Below are 13,973 nucleotides of genomic sequence, written 5' to 3'. Positions count from 1 at the left end.
CTACAAAATGCATTTTGTTACAGCACCAAACTATGGAGACAGTTTAAAAATAATGTTTGATGAGAATTCTGCTCAAAGAAAGCAACCTTGAAAACCATTTACTTTTTCTCTTAGGAAAAGATGTCTGCATCTCTGAAAGGCTCTAATAGCTCCAAATTCCAGGTCTCTGAGTTCATCCTGATGGGATTCCCAGGCATTCATAGCTGGCAACACTGGCTCTCCTTCCCATTGGCAATACTCTACCTCTCTGCAATCAGTGCTAACATCCTCATCCTCATCACCATTTGCCAGGACCCTGCCCTTCAGCAGCCTATGTACTATTTTCTAAGCATTCTGTCTGTGGTGGACATGGGCCTGGCCACCACCATCATGCCCAAGATCTTGGCCATCTTCTGGTTTGATGCCAAGGTCATCAGCCTCCCTGAGTGCTTTGCTCAGATTTATGCCATTCACTGCTTTGTTGGCATGGAGTCTGGTATATTCCTCTGTATGGCTTTTGACAGATATGTAGCAATTTGTCATCCTCTTCGCTACCCATCAATTGTCACCAATGCCTTAATCTTAAAAGCTACGGTGTTCATGGTACTTAGAAATGGCTTGTTTGTCATTCCGGTGCCTGTGCTTGCAGCCCAGCGTAATTATTGCTCCAGGAATGAGATTGAGCATTGCCTGTGCTCTAACCTTGGGGTCACTAGCCTGGCTTGTGATGACAGGAGGCCAAACAGCATCTGCCAGTTGATTCTGGCATGGATTGGAATGGGGACTGACCTGGGTCTCATAATATTGTCATACACTTTGATTCTGCGCTCTGTACTTAGACTGAACTCGGCTGAAGCTGCATCCAAAGCTCTGAGCACTTGTAGCTCCCATCTGATCCTTATTCTCTTCTTCTACACAGTTGTTGTTGTGGTTTCAGTAACTCACCTGGCAGAACCCAAAGCTCCTTTGATTCCAGTTTTACTCAATGTGCTGCACAACATCATCCCCCCTTCCCTCAACCCTATAGTTTATGCACTTAGGACTAAAGAACTCAGGGCAAGCTTCCAAAAGGTGTTTTGTTTGAGCCTAGAAAAGAACACAAGGCACAAAAGACCTTCTGCATGATACACAGGAACCTTGACTTCTTCTAAAATGGATAGTAGAACTTCAAATATGATGGGGAAAGTAAATGCCTTTGGGATGTCTTTTTCACTTTGTAAAAGCACCTAAAAACATTATAAAACATTCTGAAAAAGAATAAATGAATGAAAATGAATAAATGAGTAAAATGAATAAATGAATAAAAACCATTCACGGGGCACTTGGGTGGCTCTGTTGGTTAAGCGTCTGCCTTCAGCTCCAGTCATGATCACAGGGTCCTCAGATTGAGCCCTGCATTGGGCTCCTTGCTCATCGGGAGCTTCCTTCTCCTTCTCCTCCCTGCTCTTGCTCTCTCTCACTATCTCTGTCTCTCAAATAAATAAAATCTTCAAAAAATAATTCACAGTAGATCCAAAATATTCTCAAGAGCTAAATATATATATGAGAAAATTAAGGACTTCCTACCAAACTAATCAAATGGAATAAAAAGTAGAATTTATGATTTGTATCTCCCATCTGAAATAAAAAGTATATAGTAATACACACATCCAAGGAAATAAGTGAGTGGGATGTGAGTTACAGATCATGGTTGTTTATTGATAGTTGTAACTTGGGACCAATGTCTATCTGCCTGAACAAGTGTCTTTCCAATAATGTGCATGCAGAGGCAGGAATAGAAAATATTTCAGATCAGCAAAGCCAAATCAACCTATGATGGAGCTCCGGATTGAATAGGGAAAGATGACCAAACTTGGATAAACAGAATGTGACAGGATCAAATACATAAGTAGGTAGGTAAGAGGGGAGAGAAGACAAAGAGAGGGAAAAAGAATAAGACAGAGACTGAGATAGAAAGGAAGAAAGAGAGAGAAACAGAGGCACAGAAGGATTTATCTTCCACTCTATTTAGATCTCTAGGTCTGCTCTCTGCCCTTTCTGCACCATCTGCACCCTGGAGCTCATTCATATAATGTGCAACCCAGGATCCTTTGTTTTCTAACAGCTGGTGAGGTTGTGCCAAGAGTTTGGGTTTTTTATTCTTCTCCTAGCCTCTGAAGCACTTGCCAGGCTTCTCACCAGTGATAGCTACAGCTTGTATAGTTTATCAAAGAACATTTTTAAAGGTTGTTTTTTTTTCTTTAAAATTTTTTTTTTTTTTTTAAAATTTTATTTATTTATTTATTTTTATTTATTTATTGAGAGAGAGAGAGAAAGCATGTGAGCAGAGTGGAGAAGCAGAGGAAGAGGTAGAGAGAGTAGGGACACACCCAGTGGGTAGCCCATTGCTATCTCACATCCCTGGCATTATGTCCTGAGCCAATATCAAGAGTCAGACACATAACTGATTGAGAACCAAGTGGAATCCGAGAAAATTTTTAAAGAATGTTCTCTCCCCTTCAGGACAAGGCAGTGATCAAGTCATTGCATTGGTCTCCAGGAACCAAACTGCTATTATTTTTTTCAACATCCATTTTTGTTTCCTTAACCTCCCCTACAACTCAGTTAATGGCAACTTCATGAAATTCTCCTCAGATTCACATTTGTGTGCGCCTTTGGTTTCTTACCAGGATCCTGACTGACTCACAAGCTTTACCTACAGAACCATTTCTCCTGTGGGGAGGGTGAGTGGGTGGGATGCAGATTCGTAATGGACAGAAATAAAGAAGTCTGTAGACCAGGATGCAGATGCAGGATATTTATCCCAGGGAAAATCTTGCCCTGAAAATGTTCTTGTCTTTTCCAAGATGAAGAGCAGAAATAAGATCTACCCTAATAGCGTGAATTTCCTTATGATCTAGGCTAGTTTCCCCTGAGTTCATGATTAGAGAATTTCATTCAATAGTTGGCATATTCTCTTGATTATCTCTGGAAAAATGAGGATTAATTTGGGATATAGGCCTACCACATGCTAACAGCTCTATTGCACACTGTATGCTTTCATTCATCTTCCAGTTATATAAGGTATACAAGATGGTAAATTTTATCAGTTCTCAGGTATAATGAAAATAATGTGAAGGATCTCCCTTATTAATCTGGCTTCCTGCACAAACTTGAATTCATTTATTTTCATTTAAAGGCTGATAAAGAAAAAAATACCCAATGTCCTATGGACTCAAAACTATTTTCTTTAATGATGAGTATTTCAGGACAAGATAACAAGATATATACATATATATATATATATATGTGTGTATATATATATGAAATATATTATTTATTGTATATTCTATAGTGTATATATATGAAAGATATAAGAAGATGCTGTTTCTATTAAATAAGAATGACCATGATAAAGATGATGTTCAGTGAAACAAAACAGAAATGACATGTTATTTCAGCAGAGATAACCTGAATATTACAGTTGAACAGAATGGCAAATTCACAAATTTACTCAAGAACCACCAGTTGGAAGTTTCCAGACAGAAATGAAGAGAAAAAACTATGAGAAGAGGTAAGAAGGGAAGACCATGGATTTCCAAAATAAGCCATTCTGCTCTGTCACTGTAAGGAAAACCACAACAGATGCCAAGATTCGGAGGGCAGAAGTTCTCTGGGTCTACTGGTCACACTACTCTTGGGCCAGATCAGGTCCCCTGTGACAGTCCACGCTGAGCAGCTCTGAAAGCGGTGTTTAGCTGGCTTATCTTCAGAGAAGTTGTCCGTGTCTGGTGGCATTTTAGCATCATAGATGTTCTTCAAATGGATGGTATGGCTCCCACTGGCATATCTCTTTTTTTTTTTTTTTTAATTTTTTATTTTTTATAAACATATATTTTTATCCCCAGGGGTACAGGTCTGTGAATCACCAGGTTTACACACTTCACAGCACTCACCAAATCACATACCCTCCCCAATGTCCATAATCCCACCCCCTTCTCCCCAACCCCCTCCCCCCGGCAACCCTCAGTTTGTTTTGTGAGATTAAGAGTCACTTATGGTTTGTCTCCCTCCCAATCCCATCTTGTTTCATTTATTCTTCTTAGCGAAATAAGTCAAGCAGAGAAAGACAACTATCATATGATCTCCCTGATATGAGGAAGTGGTGATGCAACATGGAGGCTTAAGTAGGTAGAAGAATAAATGAAGCATATCTCTTTTTTTTAATTTTTAAAATTTTTTAAAATTTCTTTTCAGTGTTCCAGAATTCATTGTTTATGCACCACACCCAGTGTTCCATGCACTATGTGCCCACCATTATACCCACCACCAGGCTCACCCAACCTCCCACCTCCCTTCCCTCCAAATCCTCAGTTTGTTTCTCAGAGTCCACAGTCTCTCATGGTTCATCTCCTCCTCCAGTTTCCCCCAACTCCCTTCTCTCCATCTCCACATGTCTTCTGTGTTATTCCTTATGCTCCAAAAATAAGTGAAACCATATGAGAATTTACTCTCTCTGCTTGACTTATTTCACTCAGCATAATCCCTTCCAGTCCTGTCCATGTTGATACAAAAGTTGGGTATTCATCCTTTCTGATGGAGGCATAATACTTCATAGTATATATGGACCATATCTTCTTCTTCTTCTTTTATTTCTTTTTACTGTTCCAGAATTAATTGTTTATGCACCACACCCAGTGCCCCATGCAATACATGCCCACCATAATACCCACCACCAGGCTCACCCAACCTCCCACCCCTCTCCCCCTCCAAAACCATCAGTTTCTCAGAGTCCACAGTCTCTTATGGTTCATCTCCCCTTCTGATTTCCCCCAATTCACTTTTCTTTTACTTGTCCTAATGTCCTCCATGTTATTCCTCATGCTCCACAAGTAAGTGAAACCATATGATAATTGACTCTCTCTGCTTGACTTATTTTACTCAGCATAATCTCCTCCAGTCCCATCCATGCTGATACAAAAGTTGGGTATTCATCTTTTCTGATGGAGGCATAATATTCCATTGTATATATGGACCATATATTATTTATCTATCCATCTTTTGAAGGGCATCTTGGCTCTTTCCACAGTTTGGTGATTGTGGCCATTGCTGCTATGAACATTGGGGTACAGATGCCCCTCCTTTTCACTACATCTGTACCTTTGGGGTAAATACCCAGTAGTGCAATTGCAGGGTCATAGGGAAGCTCTATTTTTAATTTCTTAAGGAATCTCCACACTGTTTTCCAAAATGGCTGCACCAACTTGCATTCCCACCAACAGTGTAAGAGGGTTCCCCTTTCTCCACATCCTCTCCAACTCTTGTTGTTTCCTGTCTTGTTGATTTTGGCCATTCTAACTGGTGGTATCCCAGTGTGGTTTTGATTTGAATCTCCCTGATGGCTAATGATGATGAACATTTTTTCATGTGTCTGCTAGCCATTTGCACGTCTTCTTTGGAGAATGGTCTGTTCATGTCTTCTCCCCTTCTTTGATGTGATTACCTGTCTTGTGGGTGTTGATTTTGAGGAGTTATTTACAGATTTATAGATCTTGGATATCAGCCCTTTGTCTGTTCTGTCATTTGTGAATATCTTCTCCCGTTCCGTGGGTTGCCTCTTTGTTTTGTTGACTGTTTTCTTTGCTGTGCAGAAGCTTTTGATCTTGAAGAAGTCCCAAAAGTTCATTTTTGCTTTTGTTGCTTTGGAGACATATCTTGAAAGAAGTTGCTGTGGCCAGTGTCAAATAGGTTACTGCCTATGTTCTCCTCTAGGATTCTGATGGATTCCTTCCTCACCTTGAGGTCTTTTCCATTTAGAGTTTATCTTTGTGTATGGTGTACACATGGTCAAGTTTCATTCTTCTACACATAGGTGTCCAATTTTCCCAGCACCATTTATTAAAGAGACTGTCTTTTTCCCACTGTATATTTTTTTCCTGCTTTGTCAAAGATTATTTGACCATAAAGTTGATAGTCCATATCTATGCTCTCTACTATGTTCCACTGGTCTATGATCCATTTTTGTGCCAGTCCCATGCTGTCTTGGTGATCACAGCTTTGTCACAATTTTTTATGTAGCTGTAAGAAGCCTAAACTTTTCATGACTTTATTTTTTAGATTGCCATTAATAGTCACCATTTTCCTCCCTTAAACCTAATCTTTTTTTTTTATTAATTTCTTTTCAGCGTAACAAAATTTATTGTTTATGCACCACACCCAGTCCTCCATGGCAAACCTAAGCTTTTAAACCAAGGGCCATGCATCCATATTTATTACCGTAGCTTGGTGACTAGAAGGTTGTCCTTAAACAGTAATCAAATGAAGAGATGAAATAAAAGAAGAAACTAGAAAATGAATCAGTGTGTAAATCAAAGAAATTCTCTGCTGAAGAGCTTTTGATCTATTTCTCCCCAGGGCAGTGGGAAAAAAGGAAATATAAATCTCTGATAAATATTAATTTCTAGTTTTAATTAAAAATAACAGGTTTTCACTTTCATTCTCTACCTTCCTGTACATACATGTTAACACACAAACACTCACGTGAGATTTTTCACTTATTTATATATCCATATTTGGGCACTAAGAATGGAAATTTCTTGCTTTTTTTCCTCCTCCAAGTTGAGGTTATTGGAATCCCTACACCAACCCCTGTGGAGAGTTTCCAGTACTCTGGAATATTCTCTTGGGGCACATGACACAATTTTTCTTTTAAAGGCTCAGTGCAATAATACAGATATCAGGGAAGTTTTGGAGGTTGGCTCTGCACATACACATTTACTCTTGGATTGAGATTTTCCTTGAATGAGATCCTAAATACTTGGACCAGACTGCATTCAGCTTACTCTTTTGCTATCCAGGAAGTAAGGTATTAAAGATGTATAGAGATGTACAAAAGAGGGGATAGTGGCAGAATTTCCTTTTTCTTTCTCTTTTTGATAGACAGTAAGATAGAGTGGAGAGGAGCTTTGAGTATGTATCAATTACTTATTATTTTTTCCAGAAATAAAGCTTTGATTTCATTCACACAACTTGAAGGGAGAAGTATTCTGTGGGATTGGGTGTTCTCCTTAAATGTGAGTTTTCAAATATGGCATTAAAATTCAGCATTATGTTATTATGATTATGATCATCTGTATTATTTCTCTAACTGGGAATCCTTATTCAGTAGTGGAGTAAGTTAGAAATGAATCATTCCCATGACAAGGAAAAATGAGAGAATAGTTAGAAAATTGTTCTCCACCATTAGATCAATGACCAGATTCTTCTTGCTTCTTTTCTGTCCTCCCCGGTGGTCCTCCAAATCATTGTGTAATTGTCCTTGATTATTTTCCATAGATACTGAGCTGAGACTTTATTTCCTTGACTTTGGGTAGCAAAAACAACATGGAGAAAACAATACTCATATGAAAAGAAAAATATAGATGTAAAGAATTGAAGATGGTCTAATGCAAAAACATGTTTCCTTATATGTAACAGTGAAGAATGAGGAGAGAGCAGATAATATCAAAATTGTATTTTATTAGCCTGATGCTTGTCATGTGTTAATATTACTATTCCAGTAACCTTGTCTACATGCTAGCATAGTATAAATCAAACTTATTTGTAAAAGAAATTGAATTCTGATGCATCAAAATTATTTTAAACCTGTTTTGAAAAAGAAAACTGCTTAAGTTTGTGGCTAACATGTTGATCTTTAACTTAGATCTTGGAGAGTTTTGCAAATACTTTAAAAAAAAAAAAAACCTTCAAAAAAGTGCACTTGTAATCCCAGAAAAATATTTTCAGTTTTTAATTTGGCAGTACTTAATTTTTTTCTTAATTTCTCTCCCGGCTTCTTTACATGGATATAGTGTTAAAATGCAATAGAGCTAAGGAAACATACTTGGATTAAAAAAAAAATACTATCTTTTTCTCAAAACCAAGTAGTTCTTTCCATGCAGAAATCAAGACACAGAACTAATACTGTCCACTCTGGTTATGAAACTCTAAGTCCCAATTTGTGATATTGTATTGTACACCTGCTATTTACAATACAAATGTATAAACCAGTGACTAAATACCACAGTTCAGAGAGACTGTTCAATGCATGAAAGAGAAAAGAAAAGAATAGTGATCCTTATTGACTAGCTTATGTTAAATTATAACAACTTATTAAATGTTATACAAAATTTTTATTACAACTGTAATTGTGTATGCATATATATTGTTTGAAATTTATATTTCTCTTAATGATATATATGTAATAAAGCTCAGAAAATATAATGTTAACTATAAATATAAATTGTGAATTCAACAAATCTAAAGATAAAAGCTTTTTGGCAATTCTGGCCTTCAAAAAGAAACCCATTTTTATATTGCAAAGGTCATGTCTTATACTTTTATACAAAAGAAAATTAACATGCTACTTGAAATTCCAAAGCTAAAAAATTTAAATTTCAAATAAACACTTCATTTAAATAAATAGAAAATTGCAAGACAATTTAACAAGCTGCCATATGGTTTAAATGTGAATCTGAGAAGTCCATTTCAATCCTCATTAATGCAGACTTTCCCTTTGTATTAATAAAGTGAGAAAGTGAATTTAATTGTTTTTATGGCTTGGAGTATAAAGAAAGCTTATGAAACCTGGAAACGAAACAATCTGATGCAAAATGGTTTACTTACACACTATCATGATTTTTATTTCCCCATAGTGATTTTGACCTAAGTGTTTTACTGTGAGTTCTCTTTTTCTGATATTAATATATTCTCCCTAATTCTTTGGTATCCTGTTTACCTTAAAAAATGTGTGTGTGTGTGTGTGCACATGCACACCTGTGTGTATGTACAGTTTTTAAACATTTGTGTATGTTTTTCATTCTGATATACTCTTTTGTACTGCATATATAATTTAAAAATAATTTGAATTATGTTTAAATTAATGGATATTTTATATAATTTATATTTACTGAAAAAAATATATTTGTTTCACCTTTGTCATCTTATTTTTTCTTTCCATTTTCATTGTATTTTCTTTGTTTTCCTCCTCTATCATGGTAACTCTTTATCTTTCCTAATAGTCTTAGAGTTGTCCTGTATTTTTCCTGTAGTAGTTTCTTTTATGTGTTCCGAGTAATAATATATAGGTTACAATTTACTAATTTATAAAATTCGTGTATAAAATATTTTTTATTTGTTCATCAATTTATCCATGTTATTTATTTAAAATATTATTATCTTTTATGTACCAGATGGTTTGCTAGACACTGGAGAGATAACTGTAAATATAAACTGCCCTTAATATCAATAGTTTCAATGAAATTGGAGAATTTCCACATTTAAATAGATTTTTATAGTATTGTGAAATAGATAAAATGACATAATAATTCTCGAAACAAAACAATTCTTTACCTCTAAACATGGTTATTTGTCACTATTATCATATCTAAGGGACATTTGGGTCTTCCCTTGAAGAATGAATAATGAACTCTATTTGAGGGTGGCCTCAGAGAGGAACAATAAAAGGACAGAGGATTTTTTATTCCAGAAACAAGAATATCAGTCAGATGTGAGTAGGAAACAGAAATAACAGGAGAGAACACTGTCTCTTCCATTCTCATCCTTCAGAATCCTATTCATGCTTCAGGTCTAAGAGCCCTTGGTCTTTTCTCCTAGAAGGTTCTCCTGAGACTAGGCTGGACTCATAGGTATTTCTATGATACCCAATATAACTCTACCATTACAATGACACAAGAAGAGGTCCTTGAAAGGCATGCTTATGTCCATGTTCAACCCGTGTTTCCTTGCTATTCCAAATCAAGTTACCTTTTGACAAAGCTGATTGTCTTTTGGTATCATATGTGATACAGAATTACCATGTGACTATTTTCCCTATTTGATGATGATGATGTTAAGAGAGTCATTTTTTTTTTTTAAATGGAGGAGAGAATTAATATTTCCTTTGAAGGAACACAGAAGAAAATTTACTTAGTGGAAAATTTGATTGCTTTTCGTGATGTTAACTTTTGTAAACTCCCAAATTGCTGTCAGTCTGAAAAGAACATACAAATATAGGTATAGAGCACTTAAAATGTGGTAGCATATTTTACCATGCTAGCTCCTTCATTTTCTCAACAATATGTTTTCTTTTGTTCTTGATGCATTTTAATAGACAATTTTCACAATTGCATCTTGAGAAATTCTCAAACCTGAAACTTATATGCCTCATGACTGTATATAAAAAAAAGAATATTCACAGCACTTCAAAAGACCTCTCTACATATGCTTCCTTCCAGTTTCCACTCTCTCCCACCTAGGGAGAACACTCTCCTGTTGCTAACAGCACAGATTAGTTTGATCCATTTTTGTATTTTATATAAATGGTATCAAATATGACATACTATCTGGTGTCTGGTTTTTAAATTAAACAATGTGAGATTTATCCATATTGTGCATGCAGTTATAGATTGTATTCTCATTGTTATCTAGAATTTCATTGTGGGATGAAACCAGATTTTATTTACCAATTCTAATATTAATGGACATTTATGTATTTTATGGGGTTTGAAAACTAATATATTACAAGCATGTTGCAATAAACATTCTCGCTGATATGTTCTGGTAAAAATAGGTGCACGTTTTTGTTAGGAATGGAACTCATGGCCATGTACATATTCATCATTACAAGATAAGCCCCAAATAATTCAACTCTATAATCATACCAGCAGTTGTTCCATATTTTTGCCAATACTTGGTATTTCTAGTCTTTTTCATTTGAGTTATTTAGTTTGATTTACACTGCTATGTCATGAGAGATGCAATTTCCTTTTACTTTCCTAATGACTAGAAAAGTTGGTGCGTCCTTACATGTTTATTGGTATTTTTTTTTGTTCTTCTTTGGTGACATGTATAAGTAATCAGTCCCTTCCCACCTTTTTATTGTTATAGAGGGAGTATTTCATATATTTGATATGAAATTTTTGTTGACTATATGCTTTGCAAATATTCTCTCTTCATCTGTGGCATGTCTTTTTACTTTTAGCAGTGTCTTTCAAATAAAACTTAACTGTAGCATTTATTCCTTTTTGTTTTTTTAATTTTTTTTAATAAACATGTATTTTTATCCCCAGGGGTACAGGTCTGTGAATCGCCAACATGCATTTATTCCTTTTTAATGAGTAGCAATTTTTGTGTTCTGTTTTCAAATCTTTGCCTACTCCAAATACCAAAGAAGATGTGTGTTTTGTATTGCATATTTAGCTCCAATATTTTTCTAAGACTGCTTTTGTGTTTTACACGATTTAGGGAACAAGGTGTTTCTTTTCTCTCCCCACATACATCTATTGAGTCAGGAATAATTATTGAAAGTGTCTTTTTTTTTTTTTTTTTTTAAGTGCGCTCTATCTTGATCTGGGGCTTGAACTCATTTCCCTGAGATCAAGAGTCACAAACTCTGCAAACTAAGCTAGCCAGGACCCCCGGAAATGCCATTTTTGTTCATAATCTGTTTCTTTTGTCATAAATTAAATGTCTTCATGTGTATTTCAGTATTTGGTTTCTGAACTCTATCTCTTGTGATAGTATTTTTATCTGTATTAAAAGGGATAAGTAATCTATTTTTTAAAGGAAGTTACATAAATTGTCTACATGTGTACATTTAGGAATTACAAAGATGAGGTTAAAATTCATATATTTCACCAACACACTACTTTTATTGTACTGACCTGATCTTAGAGACACTAAAAGAGCAAAGACACCTCAAGGATATTAAGTAAATTACAAAAATTAACTCTAGGGTCTGAATTCTCTGAATTCTCTCAATTTCTAATAAATTGAGGGAATTTCTAGCATATTAGTTGACAAATTTCTATGTAAAGTGATAGGCACTTTTCCTAGTTTCTGGTCATTGTAGGATAACTGGGAAGGTGGTTAATGGAAACCAACTGGGTTGTTTGGGAAACGTGGCCAGAGTTCCTTTCCTTTCAGGAAGCAGAAATCTTCCATAAATTACTTGTTGTTGAAGTTCACTAAATAAATGATTACCTGCCATTGTAATCAGCTTCCATCTCACATTGATTCCTATTTAGCTTACCTGTTGAGCTCACACTACAGTATCTCAAAGTTTTCCACATCCTTTTTCTGACCTCTCTTATGGGGATAGGCTGGGTGGTGGAGAGTCTTCTCACGAGGGGCAAGATGAGGCTTCTGACTTTCTCACAGCTTAGTAAGTCTTCCAAGCACCACAGAGTTTACTCCTGCACCTCCACATTCTTGTGAATTCTTTGTTATTTACTGTCCATTATCAAGGAATTCCCTATTTGATAACTACAGGAGTCTTTATGAGCTAGCTCCTGGGCAAATGTCCAGTTTATTGTTTGTTCCCTTCATACCGATGCATTCTCAGACACTTGATTGTTTCTATTTCTTTTTGTTTACTTGCTTGTTTTTGTTTTGATTCCTATACTTTAACATATTGACTTTTTCCCTCTGGAATTCCATTTATGAATATATCTCTCTTACACCTTGACTTCTTTCAAACTGGATAGCAAATAACTTCTCTTCATCATGGTCCTTTCCAACAATCACTAATGCCTCCTCCAAACACTCTCAAGGTGCACATCCATTTTACTAATGTAGTGCTTATTTCAGACCTTGCACATACTTCTATTACACTTTTTCTTATGTTTCTTGTGATTATTTGTGTGCCCTTTGATCTCTCTATTAAACTCTGAATTCTCTAAAGGATGAAACTGGGTCTGTTTCCCCATATCATCCCATTGAAAGTGCTCAGTAAATAATTATGAGAAAGGAAGAGATTAATGAAAGCATGAGATGCCATTTATCTACCCTCAACATTTAGTTAATTTGAAAATTAAGTTTAGTTGTTAGTACAGAATTTGGGATTAATTAATTTTTCTCTTGAAAAAAAATGAATTTGGTGTGTGGCTAAAAATATTTTAATTTTCATTTATATTAGCTCCCACTAGAACCCAAGTAAAACGAGTCCATTGTTAATGTTAGGGAAAAATGTAAACCAAGTGAAAGAACAGATGAGTATAATAAAAAGCGGGGATGTCAACATCTTACTGAATCATAAATATTGCTGGAGTAACTAGCATAACTGAGGAAAAATGTATCCTTGCCTTTAATAATAATATGAAGGTACGATTTGTTTCGTTTACTTGTTTTCTGTTTTGCCACAGATACCAGATAATCTCAGAGGGCAACGTGTGAAGGAAAACAGGAAGGCTGGTAGAAAGAAGGAGAGAAATGATTTGTTACCATTGGTAGATTCAGTATGTGAAGCAACATAGGTTTAATTGGAAGTTTATTCTGAATATAAATGTAACAAAGCAACATAGGTTTAATTGGAGGTTTATTCTGAATATAAATGTAAAGCATCCCTATAAATGCATATAGACCAGGTAAAGGACAAAAATTAGGTGTCTTGAAAGAGAGGAGTGAATTAAACATTTTACTGACTTGAGAGACTCTAAGCTCCATCAGGGAATAAATGATTTTACATTTACAAATGCCTCAAAGAGTACCTTGGTAATATAAAATTATTATTGGCCATCAGTTAACAATAAGAATATAAAATAAACATATCTGTTGGGTCATTGGGGATGTAATCAAAGAAGTCTTTTTGAGACAACATCTAGGGAGACACATACAGTTATTAATAGGTAGGTAAGTGAGGTATTCTAACCAAAATCCCTAGGAGAAGTCATAACAGAGTTATACTTGATTAGAAATCTGTGAGGATCAGAATCTTAAAAATACGATCAGTATCTGTGGTGAGAACTTGGATTGCTTAATAAGAATTTGTTAGACAACTAGATACTTTAATTAACAAATGACAATATACAAAATAAAAAATACCCTAATCCCTGACTCAGAAAATTTGGTTGATCATTAAAATGCACTATGGAAATTTAAGACATGGGTGTGAGAGGAGGACAGTATCCATAAAGTATATTTTTTCTTCTCTTTTTCTTACTCTAGAAAACACACATGAATTCTAGGCCTAATTGATC

The 13,973-nt window shown here is 35.4% G+C and overlaps 1 protein-coding gene across 1 annotated transcript; it reads left to right on the top strand.

The window, feature by feature from the left end:
* Positions 1 to 120: 120 nt before the first annotated feature.
* Positions 121 to 1,104, top strand: LOC101690853 (olfactory receptor 56B1). The gene has a single exon (XM_004779048.2). It carries the CDS (start codon positions 121 to 123, stop codon positions 1,102 to 1,104), a length of 984 nt encoding a protein of 327 aa, XP_004779105.2.
* The last annotated feature ends 12,869 nt before the right edge of the window (positions 1,105 to 13,973 follow it).

The sequence above is a fragment of the Mustela putorius genome, unplaced genomic scaffold (genome assembly GCF_011764305.1).
Source record: "Mustela putorius furo isolate JIRA1106 unplaced genomic scaffold, ASM1176430v1.1 tig00003987_pilon_pilon_pilon, whole genome shotgun sequence".
In the NCBI taxonomy this organism is placed as follows: Eukaryota; Metazoa; Chordata; class Mammalia; order Carnivora; family Mustelidae; genus Mustela; species Mustela putorius.
Note: the sequence above shows the minus strand (reverse complement) of the source record. Positions and strands in the feature narration are given on the sequence as shown.

What these genes read in the sequence shown, in the direction of transcription:
- LOC101690853 (XM_004779048.2), top strand. Translation starts at nt 121, where the DNA reads ATGTCTGCATCTCTGAAAGGCTCTAATAGCTCCAAATTCCAGGTCTCT.